This window comes from Parambassis ranga, chromosome 2, assembly GCF_900634625.1.
Source record: "Parambassis ranga chromosome 2, fParRan2.1, whole genome shotgun sequence".
Taxonomy (NCBI): domain Eukaryota; kingdom Metazoa; phylum Chordata; class Actinopteri; family Ambassidae; genus Parambassis; species Parambassis ranga.
This window is the reverse complement of record NC_041023.1, coordinates 32920852-32935513: the sequence shown is the minus strand read 5'-3', so window position 1 is coordinate 32935513 and position 14662 is coordinate 32920852. Positions and strand designations below refer to the sequence as shown.

The 14662-nt window shown below is 40.7% G+C and overlaps 1 protein-coding gene across 1 annotated transcript; it reads right to left on the bottom strand.

The window, feature by feature from the left end:
* Positions 1 to 3299: 3299 nt before the first annotated feature.
* LOC114444526 (mucin-19) lies at positions 3300 to 13796 on the bottom strand. Its single transcript, XM_028419157.1, is given in 36 exon segments — positions 3300 to 3303; positions 3432 to 3538; positions 3654 to 3701; positions 3756 to 3861; positions 3940 to 4009; positions 4128 to 4300; positions 4398 to 4462; positions 4507 to 4589; positions 4786 to 5022; positions 5124 to 5288; positions 5794 to 5829; positions 5832 to 6000; positions 8037 to 8158; positions 8659 to 8815; positions 8877 to 8970; positions 8972 to 9044; positions 9117 to 9189; positions 9261 to 9455; positions 9554 to 9653; positions 9732 to 9875; positions 9958 to 10112; positions 10221 to 10309; positions 10402 to 10442; positions 10559 to 10802; positions 10901 to 11033; positions 11209 to 11303; positions 11430 to 11532; positions 11535 to 11584; positions 11658 to 11795; positions 11878 to 11947; positions 12375 to 12477; positions 12479 to 12515; positions 12577 to 12772; positions 13049 to 13133; positions 13135 to 13288; positions 13748 to 13796. Coding segments are annotated over 36 exon segments (3963 nt in total).
* Positions 13797 to 14662: the final 866 nt, after the last annotated feature.

Here is a 14662-nt window from a genome sequence, read left to right as displayed (position 1 = left end):
GGAGGCAGATGGTGACAAAGGTGGAGAGTGTGAAGAAGATAATCCTTTATACTATAGACAGATAATAGAATTATCATTCAAGTAACGTTATTAATGAAAAGTGGTTTCAAATTTAATTTGTCACTGTGGCCTTTGCAGTTCAGAGGGATGTTTTATTATTAAGAAAGAAGGCTAAAGATGTTGCATTCTGTCAGGGTGTTTTGTGTTTTCACGTGTTCTACAGACACACAGACCTGTAATATTAAAGTCAGTCCTGTAGGGGGAGGTGTTTTTCAAATGATGTGTCAGGGCCCATCCTTTAGTGGCAAGTGAGATGAAACGTGATTGAATCATCAGTTGAAATCTGTCACTGTTTATCATTATTAGCAGTGTTTTTGTTGTCTTTATTAAGTTTATTCATCCATCATGCTTCTGTTTTCAGTACAACTCCTGAGCTCATTGTGGCAGGAGGTGTTCATACGATTTGAAACTTTGGTTTTTCTTCTCCTTGCAATACCCACAACAGACAAAACATTAGGTCTGGAAATGATATTTGCTTGTCCACAATAAACACACTGTCACAGCACACCTTGGCTGTGATTGCAAATATCAGGAGGAAGCTCATCACTCGGGTCATTTCAGCTGTTTATCTGTTTTATTAGTGTTCCCTCCCCTTTTGCCATCACCACATTTTTTACTGTGAGCTTCATTAACCAAGCATGCATGAACCAGGCACTGATAGATAATGAAATACATTCTGGCACCACAATTAGTGTTGTTATTACGCTAATAAGGCAACATTTTTTTAATGCATGCAATCATTTCAGCCCGAGCCAGTCACCTGCACGCTAACATGACTGTCAGTTCTCAGGGAAGCTAAATTCTTTGTATTTTGAGCTGAACTCACAGGAAAGGTCATCAGAGACATTTGTCAGAGGAGGAAAGGCCACACAATACCGTGCTCTGCCTCCTAGTGTTTCTGCACATGAGCATGGTGTGTGTCTGTTTCTGACTTGCTATTGTAGAGCTGACCTTTTTCCTGACAACCGTGACTGTTGTGTTTTGAGTCATTAGCAGTTGGAGCTGATAGACAATATTGAACCAGACTGTCAGGACTGACAAGGATTTTATGGGCTGACAAATTAATAGGTTTTTAGGATATTTTTAGAGAGACGTTTCCATCTTAAAAGGCAAAATGTCCCTTGTATCTATATTGGATTTGTGATTTCAGTGCGTATCAATAATTTCACCGCTCTAAACAGAATTCAGTAAGTGTTTCCTTCACTCTCCTAAACTTCATAGACAAAACAACACAACACTACTACCAGAAGCATTTCTGTTGTGGGCTGCACTACATATAGCATTTGTATACTAAAGGATGCTTTTGTGATGATTTGATGTTGAATCCTATTGTTCTAACTTGAGTTTATTAGTGAGAGGATAATCCACTCTTTTATAATTTCTAGTAATGCAGGCATGTTTTTTTCTAGTTGATGAGGCCTTTTCAAAGAATATGTGTCTGAAAGAAATCATGTGTGGGCCTTGAGTACTTCACATCTGCTTTCATTGATTGGATTTACATTAATTTTAATTTTAACTGTTTTCAATTTGATAAACAAAAATATCTGATTTTAAGCCTAGATTTGTAGTTTTAATGTTGTCAAACCTGTTGAAAAATGTATGCATTTTTGTTTCTCAATTTCCCAGTTATATAAGGTCATAAAGAGCAGAATAAGTAAAAAGCCAGAGTAATATTTACCTGAGAAGCAGCAGTGCCCTGTGTGGAATGGCAGCTGAAGGCTTGTTGTGCCTGGCAGCACTTTGCACTTGAATTTGTGTCTTTTCTATCTGTATTAAGCTACTACAAAACTTTGTTACACCCAAGCACATTGTTTTACATTTTTTTGATTAATATACCATGTGAACATATTGGCTTTAAAATGTTATTATTTTGTGATATGGTCTTTTTAACTGGCTGAAGTTGTCAGCGCAGTATGGTACAGCCTCTGCACTCACAGCTGGTGATGTGCTTGTAGGTGTGTCGTCTGGTAGTGAAGTCAAGGCACTGCAGGGTCACTGATCGCCTCTCTGAGCTCTGCTCACAACAACATCTGCACTCCTGCTCCACCTGCAGGCCACTGTGTAGAACCACCCTGCAGTGAGATTGTGATTGGGTGGAAGAGGGATTAAAATCCACATGGTTATTATGGTCACATTGATATCGTATTTGGCTGACTGATATCTTCTCACCTGGGTTGAGACACACACTGGCCCTGACACACAGGCATCTGTATAACACTGGTACAGTTGTCTATCATGATATTGATTCTGGACACCCTGGGAGCACAGCTCTGGTTACCTGCAGTTGTAAGACACAGTATGATGATAGTGATAAAACAAGGGATAAAAACAGATAAAGATTTTTTTCCACTTACATGTAAAGCAGCAGTGTTGCTCATCCCAAATCCTGTCCTCCTGGGGCACAAATGCACACAAGTTTAGGGCCACTATTATAATAATTCCTAACAGTCATCACTTGAAAGCTACAGTATGGAATATTTGTCTCCTTTGGTATTGAGAGTAATTATTTGTAATTGTCTTGTTCATACAGATAGGCGTACAAGTCAAGATTGTCATGGAAAATGGTGTAACATAAGAACAGTGTGAGCATGCAAGATTAGCAGCTAAACTAACCTAGCTTGAATTAAAAACAGTAACTGAGATAAATGCCACATTGATCCACTGGTTGGTTTTTCAAGTAAACCATAGATTATGTATAAAGATGGAAGACATGGCTCCATCTGTCGCTCATTAAGGACTACTCCTTTTGGTTTTTACTTGAGCTGTCCCATCCTTAACATGGAGAAGGCAGGGTTCATCATCAGTGTAGCCAGCCCTCAAGAGGCAAGTGAGATTTTTTTTGGCCTCACTTTGTGGAAGCTGCCATGTCGTTCATGTTGCAGTGGTTCACTCCACTGTTTAGTTCTGGCAAACCAGTCATTGCTTGTTAACATAACACACACTGTTGCTGGAGCATCAGCATGAAGCTGATGCCATAGACACCAGAATCTAATATGCGCTTTAAAGTATGCTGTTACTGATTACTGATTTTCTGGACAAGGGCTTTAATAAATTATAGGCTTCAAATATAAGTCCTACACTGAAGCTTTAAGAATCACTCCCGGTTTTTGTATATTGATATATTGATATTGGTATATTGATCCAAATTGTAACAATAGGTGACAAAATACTTCCTTGACAAATGCAGAGATTAGGCACAACATACCTCGTAAGTCTTTCCATGATAAGTACAGGTCTTTTCAACTGAAAAAAGGACAATTCAAAGGTGTATTTGCCATCACTGAAAAATTATAAAATATTGCAGAATTACGAAGTGCTAGTACTTACCACAAGTTTGTTCACCACAGCAAGAGATGTTTACCACAACAGACCCAGGGGGACAGAGTGGAGGTACAACATGTTTTGGAAAACATTCTTCAGTCTGAGTCTGGTTCTTACATTTACAGATGTTGCAGTTGGACTGCCACACTTCCCCAGGCTGGAAGATGGACACAGACATGTGTCTTACACCTACTCCCTACTTGTTATGCTGTAAGCATTACACTTCCAGGATGCAGGATGAATTTTACAGCGATAAGAGACAAAATACTTACAAGTCTAGGCTCTCCATATGGTCCCTTACAATCTGTGTTGGAGGGAAACTAGAAGCAAAAGTCTCAGTCGTCACCCTAATAGTTTAGATTAATATTACTCACAATTACATTCCGACACACAGGCGTGTGATTTCCAGCTCTGGTCAAGTTGTGGGGACAGAAACAACCTGGACTGTTCTTTTCAAGGCGAGGCCCTGGATAAAGTATTCTGAACAGGAGAAGTTTAAGTGGTTAAAATCTTAACATTCTGCAAAGGCATTACTTGACATAAGTAAAGCTTCCAAACCCTCCATAGCAGAAGTCATCCAACTTGTTCGGACATTCTTTGTAAACTAATCCTTCTGGACATGGCACATCTGAAAGACATTACAGTGAGGATGATGAATCACAGAAACTGTGCAAATTCATTACCATAACTAATTTCTGTTTTTGTTGGCTTTTCTGGACTGAGACAACACAACAAAAGATGCTTACCACAGCTTTCATTAGTCAGTCTCCTCCAGTCAATACAGAAACCAGCTGTTTTACATTCCTCAGCAGCTTGCTCCAGGGAGGAGCAAGAGCCATTGGAATTCCAGCACGAATCAAACTCACAGTGCTTCTTTTTAAGGGTTAGATTCACATAGTTGCTACAATTTGCAAACACCCTGATAAAGAAAAGACATTTTTTTAGAATATACTACCAGCAAGTCTGATAACAGGCCAAGAGTGTTGGATAAGCTTATGGGTGGTATAGCAGTTCACAAATTGGGTTTGAAGGGCAGGGTGAGGGTGGGAGAAGGTGTGGGAGGTGGTTGACAGGACACATTCTGGGTGCAGAAAAACATGCTGGCTTCATATTATCAGGGTACACCCAGTCATAGGCTGTCTTATCACAGCAACTGTCATCCTCAGCCTGGCCTCCCTTACGGATGCACGATGGACCACCACATACACCTGGAAAAGCAAGCTCAGTGAGTGCAGATGATTCTTTTAAACAAGTATTACATTTGCTTTAAAGTATGCTAGTTAGTTTTGTTAGCACAGACTGATAACTTGCCTGTAAGCTAACTTAGCAAAGCAGCAAATAGGCCACAATCAGTGATGACAGACAGAATTATATACAATATTATTGTGTCCACACATCACGCACCACATTGTCCCTGGGTGTTGTTGACGAAGTGATCCATGGCCAGATTGATCACCAGCGTATAAGACGGAGTAAAGGAGACAAAAGAGCGGATCTCTGGGAGATGTATTGACACCTCATACCCCGTGGTCTCAAACCTCAATCCATGCTCCTCGTATGGCGGTTGTATGGTCACATTGTTCAGAGCAGCCTGTGCCAGATTACATCCACTGTATGATCTTTTCAACAGGACATGGTAGTCTTTAAAAGAGTTGTATGATTGACGTGCACTGCAAACAATTGCGGCATAATACTGAGTGTAGCTGTGTTGTTCTGATATTTCATAATAATGCCTTTAGCACAGGAGCCATGGAGGCCTGGCGCACAGTAGAAATTGTCAACAACAATAGTGAGATGATGACGGGGTGACTGCTCCTCCACCAGGATGTATGTGCATTCATCGAAGAAATCAAAGGGTACTCCATGGAACGAGATGTAGTGGGGGTCTCCGTACACCTCACAACGACCTGGAAAAGGTATGGGAATAAGAAATTCAATCGATATTAGCAGAACACAAGAAGTCTATAAAACAATGTCAACCTAAGCTAACTTTATTGCCTTGGGGGTTACATTGTTGGTCAGCTAATTTATGGATCACCACAAAATGTGCTAACTTTATGCTTCCCAAAGGGTATGTTTTAATAACTTTGGAGCTCTTTGAACCTTCCATTTAGTGCCATCAGCTGGAACATAACATAAGGCCCTTATTCCCATCACAGTTAACTGACAAAACCAAAATGTAAATTTAGATAAGGATAACATATTTATATATTAATATATATATAATATTAATATAATAGAATTAAATGCTTAAAAAAAAAATAATAAACGCATTTGTTTTATGCATCTGGGACCAACATTACTTGATCTTGAGGGAAACCCTTAAACAAAAACAAATATATGCTTCTTATGAATATATAAAATGCTTTTAAATATCTATATGCAGGAACAAAGACAGATGTTTTCACTTACAGTCACACCTCCATGTTTCACAGCATCCATTCAGACTTTCACAACCTGACCTCTTGGACAGGTGGGGATGGTAGACTGTGGACAAGCCACTAGGATCACCTCTATCTTCCCATTTGTACAATTCTTATGGAAGCAGTCCTCTGTCCATGTCTCACGATAAGCCCAACACTTTTTCCTCAACCCGGTCTGTACACTCACAGGGTGGTGCTGGGGTACACATAACAGTGAACATAAAAAAATGTATTCATATGACTTGTAACATCATCAAAACAGAGTTATATGCAAACAACTCTTACGCTTGGTCGTTGCTGTTGTATGTAGAGATTCATTTGTTGTCAGTGAAGAGGTTGTACCCATTCTAGTTGTAGATAATGTGGAGGATGTGCTGCTTACAGTTGTGTAGCTGGTGGATGTAGTAGGTGAAGTGGCTGTAATGGTTGATGTGAATGTGGTACTGGTGGACATTGTGGCCTGTGTTTCAGTGGTGGTTGAAGTAGCTGTTGGTATATATATATACATATATATATATACACGCAACACTTTTGTTTTTGCTCCCATGTTTCATGAGATGGACTTGAAGATCTAAACTTCATTCCAGATACACAATATTACCATTCCTCTCAAACATTGTTCACAAATCTGTCTAAATGTGTGATAGTGAGCACTTCTGCTTTGCTGAGATAATCCATCCCACCTCACAGGTGTGCCACATCAAGATGCTGATCTGACATCATGATTAGTGCACAGGTGTACCTCAAACTGCCCACAATAAAAGGCCACCCTGAAATGTGCATTTTGTTTCTGCTTTATTGGCGGTCTGGGGACCAGTCAGTATCTGGTGTGACCACCATTTGCCTCATGCAGTGCAACACATCTTCTTCGCATAGAGTTTATCAGATTGTCTATTGTGGCCTGTGGAATGTTGGTCCACTCCTCTTCAATGGCTGTGCGAAGTTGCTGGATATTAGTGGGAACTGGCGCACGCTGTCGTATACGCCGGTCAAGCACATCCCAAACATGTTCAATGGGTGACATGTCCGGTGAGTATGCTGGCCATGCAAGAACTGGGACATTTTCAGCTTCCAAGAATTGTGTACAGATCCTTGCAACATGGGGCCGTGCATTATCTTGCTGAAACATGAGGTGATGTTCATGGATGTATGGCACAACAATGGGCCTCAGGATCTCATCACGGTATCTCTGTGCATTCAAAATGCCATCAATAAAATGCACCTGCGTTCTTCGTCCATAACAGATGCCTGCCCATACCATGACCCCACCACCACCATGGGCCACTCGATCCACAACATTGACATCAGCAAAGCGCTCACCCACACGACGCCACACGCGCTGTCTGCCATCTGCCCTGAACAATGTAAACCGAGATTCATCCGTGAAGAGAACACCTCTCCAACGTGCTAGACGCCATCGAATGTGAGCATTTGCCCACTCAAGTCTGTTACGGCGACGATCTGGAGTCAGGTTAAGACCCCGATGAGGACGACGAGCATGCAGTTGAGCTTCCCTGAGACGGTTTCTGACAGTTTGTGCAGAAATTGTTTGGTTATGCAAACCAATTGTTTCAGCAGCTGTCTGAGTGGCTGGTCTCAGACGATCTCGGAGGTGAACCTGCTGGATGTGGAGGTCCTGGGCTGGTGTGGTTACTCGTGGTCTGCGGTTGTGAGGCCGGTTGGATGTACTGCCATATTCTCTGAAACGCCTTTGGAGACGGCTTATGGTGGAGAAATGAACATTCAATGCACGAGCAACAGATCTGGTTGACATTCCTGCTGTCAGCATGCCAATTGCACGCTCCCTCAATGCTTGTGGCATCTGTGGCATTTTGCTGTGAGACAAAACTGCACATTTCAGGGTGGCCTTTTATTGTGGGCAGTTTGAGGTACACCTGTGCACTAATCATGATGTCAGATCAGCATCTTGATGTGGCACACCTGTGAGGTGGGATGGATTATCTCAGCAAAGCAGAAGTGCTCACTATCACACATTTAGACAGATTTGTGAACAATGTTTGAGAGGAATGGTAATATTGTGTATCTGGAATGAAGTTTAGATCTTCAAGTCCATCTCATGAAACATGGGAGCAAAAACAAAAGTGTTGCGTTTATATTTTTGTTGAGTGTATATATATATATATATATATATATATATTGGTCAGACTGAGACGAGCACAAGTGTCTTACATATGTCATTTTAACTATGATCTTTATATCTGCAAAGGGTACATGCAGCTTACCTTCCAGTGTGTGACTGAAGAAGTTTCCTTTGCCACAGGACAGCATTTTACCACAGGCTTCATAGTGCCAGCTACACTGGCCCTTTTCATTGTAGTAGTCACAGTAGATCACTGAGGAGTTAATTATCACAGGTTACTAATCACGTATAGTAAAATTCCAGTAAAGAGTTGTCATTTTTTGGGTTTCTGTTTCTTTTGTTCACCTCAAGTTCCTGTTTTTGTTACTTACTGCCTTACCTACCCCCCTGTGTGTACTTTACCTTCTCTCTGTGTTCATAGTGTGAATCCTATTTGCTTAGTTTTTGAGTATTTGGTCCCTGCTCCAGGTTTTGTTTGCTTTGTTTTAGTGTTCTGGTTTTGTTTAGCATCTGTCTATATGTCTTAATTTAGCATGGTGCGTGCCTTTCATTACATCATCCATCAATATAATGCAAAAGACTTAAGTAATCAAGAACATAATATAAAGTGTTTTAAAGTATGCAGAATACTGTTACTTTATGTGGACTTTTACTTACTTTCCCCACAGGGATTAATAAAGTAATTCTTAATCTTAAAACATATTCACTGCTACCTCCTCCTAACAACAGGGGCAGCAGACAGCTTTAACTTACGACACAGATCCGGTGTCCTCCAGTTTATGCAGACCTGCTGGTCGCTGCAGGCTTCTGCATAAGCTGCCACAGCTGTGCAGAAGCCCAGGAACTTGCCCTCAAACTCACAGGAGCAGGACTCCTGCACACAGGCATGGTAGTAGGGCTCTGGATCCACCTGATTAACCTCATTAAAGAAGCCAGTGTCACTGATAGGCTAAATATGTAAAAACCAATACTTTTAAGTGACAGTCTCTGAAGGTTTCTCCCATAAGGATCATACAGCGTCGCTGGGCCCAGGCTGAGCAGTAGGTGTTGCGTGCACATGGAAATCTCAGTGGTTACATCCGAGCAGGGAGGAGAGGCCGCCTTCCAGCTATTGCCAAAAGCTAGGGGCCCAGACACCACTAAAAATAGAGTCTTTGTCTTACTTCGTTTATCATGATTAAAATATCACTGCAGAAAGTAAACCTGTTCACCTGCTGAGCCTCTCATCTGCAATTCATTCATCTCATTGTAGTCAAAGTTCCCACAGAGGCCACACACTTTGTTCTACATGAGTCAGAAACAAAAGTAAATCTCACAGTAAGGAAGTGCAACAGGAATGACCTCTCATTACTCACCCTCAAGTTTGCATGTAGTTCTATGGTGATCCGGGTGTGTTTGTCCCAAACGAGGGTCATCCCGCTACTTGGCACTGAGATAATGATATACAACCACACAGTGTGTGTGGTATAAAGTGGATCTTGCTGCTCAGTCCAGCTTGTTTAGATGTGTTTAGTCACCCTCATATCACTCAGTGTCAAGGTGACTTTGTTCTTGTTGGGAACAAACAAATTATTTCTTACCACCAACAAATAGGCAGTTTATTGATTGAAAAAAGTAACGAATGAAATGTTTTGCAGATTAAGGTTACCTGCAAGTCCACAGTGATAGAACAAGAGCAGGTCAGTGCCTCATCACAGCAGGGCACAGTATCCACTCTGACAGAGAAGGTGCCGTTGGTACTTCCACAGTAGATTTATGATTAGTATAAAAACTTATGAAAAATCAAAACTTAAATTTTAAAAAATCCACTATATAGGTACATTCGTCTCACCTCTACAAGTGTGTACTGACAGTGTCCATCAAAGCAATACCATTTGGAGTCAAACGTCTGATAATGTCCATTTCCATAAACCTGACACATGCCGGGACACTGCTCCTTTCAGCAGTGCCACTGGCCCTGACTGCAGATGCTGGAGGATAAGTAACACATCCAGTAACTATGATAGTTTATGGATAAATAAGACATTTTGAAGGAACACAAATGATTGTTACCAAGTTTTACAGTTTGTTTAGACATGTTGTCCTGCACTGAATACTTTTCCACTGTACACACAGGTACAGTTGTCTCTAGAAACACAGTTCCCAAGGTGGTCCTCATACAGGTCATGAGGGCAGTAACAGCCACTCTCACAGGTCATATTGGCACCCTGGAGGCACAGAGAGGCCCCTTTAGGTCAGAACAATGTGACCAGTACCTAGCATACAGCTAAATAACAATACATGTACACAGATCTTTAACTTCAACACATGCCTACCAGTGGTTTACTGAGACTGTCACAGGTTTTCTGCTCTGTGTTGATTGGGAACTCTGAGCAGTGGACACAAACCTTCCCGTTGGTGCAGCCTTACATGAAACATATCAGTGTGGTAATTATATTTCAGTATATATGCTCTTTAAATAACACAGAAAAGTTCATTACTGAAGGGTTTATTTACCACATTCCTTAGAACAGTGCAGTTCTCCATCCTCACAGAGGCTTTAGAAGACACAATGTTTGAATTGAGTTTTATGTTAGCATAGATGTGGACAGCTACAATGCTAAATGTTAATACAAAATACATGTGATCATTTTAAATGCCAATAAATTCTCACCACTGTCGTCCATCAATAACTACAGGCCCCAGTGGAGTTATACCACCATGGTGGTAACATGCACACTCTGCCTTTGGAGTCCACATGTGTCCTTGGTTCAGGTGGGTTCCCTCTGGACAGCCACAGCCTTCCACAGGATTGTATTCCAGCTCACAGCAAGGGTCAGGGCCAGACAGGGAGCGGCATGTATGGTTGCAGGCTTGTGCATCATAGAAGAACTCTTGGTTCTTTGGACGTTTCAGAGCTGGGATGCAACATATTTCAGTTAAAACAGGCCCTTACTACAACATCTTTACACTCAGAAATGATGCCCCCTGAATGTTGTGTATTTATTCTACTCACTGCAGTTGGTAGCTTTCCTCCAGTCTCCAACTTTCACCCCCAGACCTGCACAAGCTTTAGCATAGCTGCCCAGGGCCACACACAAGCTCTGCTGGAGATTGCTGCCGCAGTTACAGGTTCTTTGGATGCATGCCTGGAAATGATAATCAAATTGATTTTGAGAAGAGTCCATCATTGATTTGTCAATATCTGTTGTAAATAAGTAAGGATGTGTTGCTTAGCAAAATTCTGCTACAGATGGAAAGACAGCATGCACAGAGAACAAGACAACTTTCCAGGGCCAGTTGGTTGTGTGAAAGTTCTTTTACCATGTGGTATTGATCTGGTGCGATATGGCCATGACACTCAGCAAATATCCTAGATGGATTGTTCAGCACAGAGCACTATTCATCAGCAAATATTTCTGCAAATACAAAATGAAATCACATACTCTATGTTTGCAAAACCTCAGAGTGAGGAGGATAACCTGAAATGTAATATCTTGGTGTCTTGTGTAAATCATGCTAATTTTTAGGCAGAAGTTTGTTACCATTGTCAGTGTTGATGCAGGTGTTGGGTATGTTCACTGCACAGGTACCGACACTCCACGACAGAGAAAAAGGCTGAGCTGAGTTCTCAATGATGCCGCTGCGCTGCTGGTAGTGAAGTCATCTGTTGTGTCATTGTTACTGTTTCCACAAAGACCTAAAAGACAAGATGACAATACTCACCAAGAGACTATATAGATGTGTGTAGTTGTAGACTGCGAGGTCCTAACCTGAAATCCAGCCCTTCTGGTTTCCAGGTATTGTAATGTAAAGCTGGATTTCAGGAGACACTTGAATTTGGATTTTCATGCCAAAGGATGTGTGAACTTGCACAAACATGGAGGAACACCAGTACAGCAAGGCGTGATCTGATAGGCGACAAAGATCTGTGAGTGGCCAAATAATTCTTAATCTATGACAAGGCTAGCAGAATATTTTCCTTTTTTTTACCAGACTGATGAAGTTCAGTGATCTCTTGGGCTCCAAATGTAACCTTATTGTGTATGAATGTATAAGTTTCCTGCAAATTCCAAGAGACATTGATGAGCAACTAAGCTCCCTTTGACACAAGCTAGGTTTGGTACAGTATTACTATTTGGAAGTCAGTATTCACATCTTTACCTGAAAGAGCTGAAGAGTAACTGTTCGCAAGGATGCTTCCTTTTGTGAAAACTCAAACTGTTATGGTCTTGCCCCTGCATATGATCAGAAAATAATAATCACAAATGAGCAGCAGTTTCCTTCATACAACAGGGCTGTGGAAAACATTTACCTGTGAGGCCATGTAAGTACATTTACCAGAGACTCCGCATTCATGCATATGAAGGAATGGAACTGCTAGTCAATAATTAAATCAATAAAATCATTGCCATTAATGCCCTTAACGAAATATATATAGATATTAATTGTTGTATAAAATTGATATTTGTGTGTGATTATTTATTAACATAAATTGATATTAGTTGTTCACCATTTGGACAGACACAGGAGCTCATCACATCCTGGTGGGGGACTCTGGGATTTGGATGAGAGCAGCTAGGCTCAAAGGCCTTCTGCATATACCACGTCTCCAGGACAAGTTGGTGGAGTTACATTTACACAGAAATCCCATTTGGAGAAAAGTATAGAAAAGCTAACCTGGTCACCTACCACATTTGGTTAAATCTCTCCATATGTTCCAGGCATAACTGCTGTTTCCACACTGCAGGGCAATATCTTTGAAGAAAGCACAGCTGATGTAGGTATTTCTTTCATAGCTGTGAATGTTGTCTTTGCAAAGTTGGATATAATGAGGAGTTTTTTCTTGCAGACAATCCAAGGTGTAAGAAAAGAACTGCCGACATGTCTACAAGTATCAGCAGAGGAACAATCATTTAAAGGTGTGCAGTGACATTTTTATGTTTAAAAAGAAAAACTGAAAATATGTGAATGAGCACAATATTCTATTTATCTTACTGTGTTAGCAGTGAAGGCCACATCTCGGATTTGACAGGCATTACCTTGTAAAGCATCACCTCCAGCAGTAATAATCATATGTTTTCATTTAGGTTAACTGTATTTAAAAACGATAATGTCTAATTGTTATCAATGCTAGTTTTTATTCAGCAGTCACTGTGGATACATTTTGTATGTGTGCAGATTTGGGGACAAACCTTGTCTTCTCCACCAGGATGCTCCCCTTCTGCAAAACAGTCCTGACTTTGTTGGACCAGCAGCCCGCTGTCCCCTAGGCGCACAGTGATGTCACATTCAACTCTGTTGTGGGTGAAGCGGGTGAGGGTGAACGGACAATTGGAGCGTACATAGAAAGCTGAGCCGTTGAAAGGCTGGATGACTCCACTGCCGAAGGTCCTGCAAGTGTCTAATTACAAGAAAGGTCAGTTTATTATATATATAAGACTGCACATAGTAAAAAATAACAAATCTGTCAAATGAACTCATCACTGGTACTTACATTTCTGAGTTTCTGTTTGCTATCGTGGATTCACCTGTCCAAAAAACTAAGAAACAAAGTGTTGCCGCAGAGGTAAACATTACTGAAAATGACTGAAGTTTTATACTTTTGCAATAGTTTTCAAAACTTAATTTTCTGATTTTAAGTGTAGTAAAAACATAAAAAAAATGCGTAAAATCAAACCAGCGGTGAAGTGTCTTTAAATCAGGTTTAACTTGTTTGGTTAACATCATGTGCATCATGTGCAATGGATCAATAACCAAGCCAATAATGCTGCCAAAATGTCAGTTTGTGCAAATTTCTTCTGTGTTTTCTGCTGAAAAAAAGATATTCAAATCACATAATAAATGACTGCATCGGTGGTACCTGAGGCCAGGGAAAAGCAGACAGCCAGCATCCATTGCTTTGCGGTCATGCTGCCTGTTTTGCTGCAGGAGAGCAGGTTGAATCCACGAAGAAGCGCTCTTAAATCACACCACCGGTCTTATATATATATATATATATATATATATATATATATGTGTACACACCCTGTGTGTGTGGTGGAGCCACTGCATGAGGGGATGGGCCATAGAAACTAAGTGAAAAGTGACTCACATATTTCACTAAAATTCAACTTGGATCAATTTTTATTACTTGCTTCCCTTGTCGTTAATGTTTGAAAAAATTGCCGGAATATGTCTCCAGGAAACTGAAAGAAGGAAAGCTGATCAGGTCAAACATTCTGGTATTTAAGTAAAACTGTGAATGCTGTTACACAATGCTAGAAAATCTCCCTACTTTAAACCATATCCTGCTTATCATGTGTATAAAAGAGATATTTTTAGCTCAATGAAGAAGATGAGGTAAATCTTGAAACTTGAGCTTGCTCTCCTTCAAAACTAATCTTCTGTAAAAGAAAGGACTACAGCAAAAGAAAGGCCATATACCAGTTTCACCAACCCATATAATAGGTGAAATATTAAGTCTTGTATTGTGTATAAACAGGGTGCTTACTTTTGGATGAAGCAGATAAATAGGGACAATGACTGCATAAACCAGGATGTAGTTAACTATTTTTCAGTTTGGGGAAAACACCACCAACACATTTTTTAAAGATGTAAAGTGATGATTGTTCAAATTAAAAGTGGTGAGCTGAGATCCCACCTTCATTCAGCAACAGTTGACTGAGATTATATGTCGAAAATAAATCAGACACAAAGGATCAGAAGAGCTTCACAACAAGCGAACATACAGCAAGTGCACACAGTCTTGCCTGATTGATTGATTTGAAATTAAGGC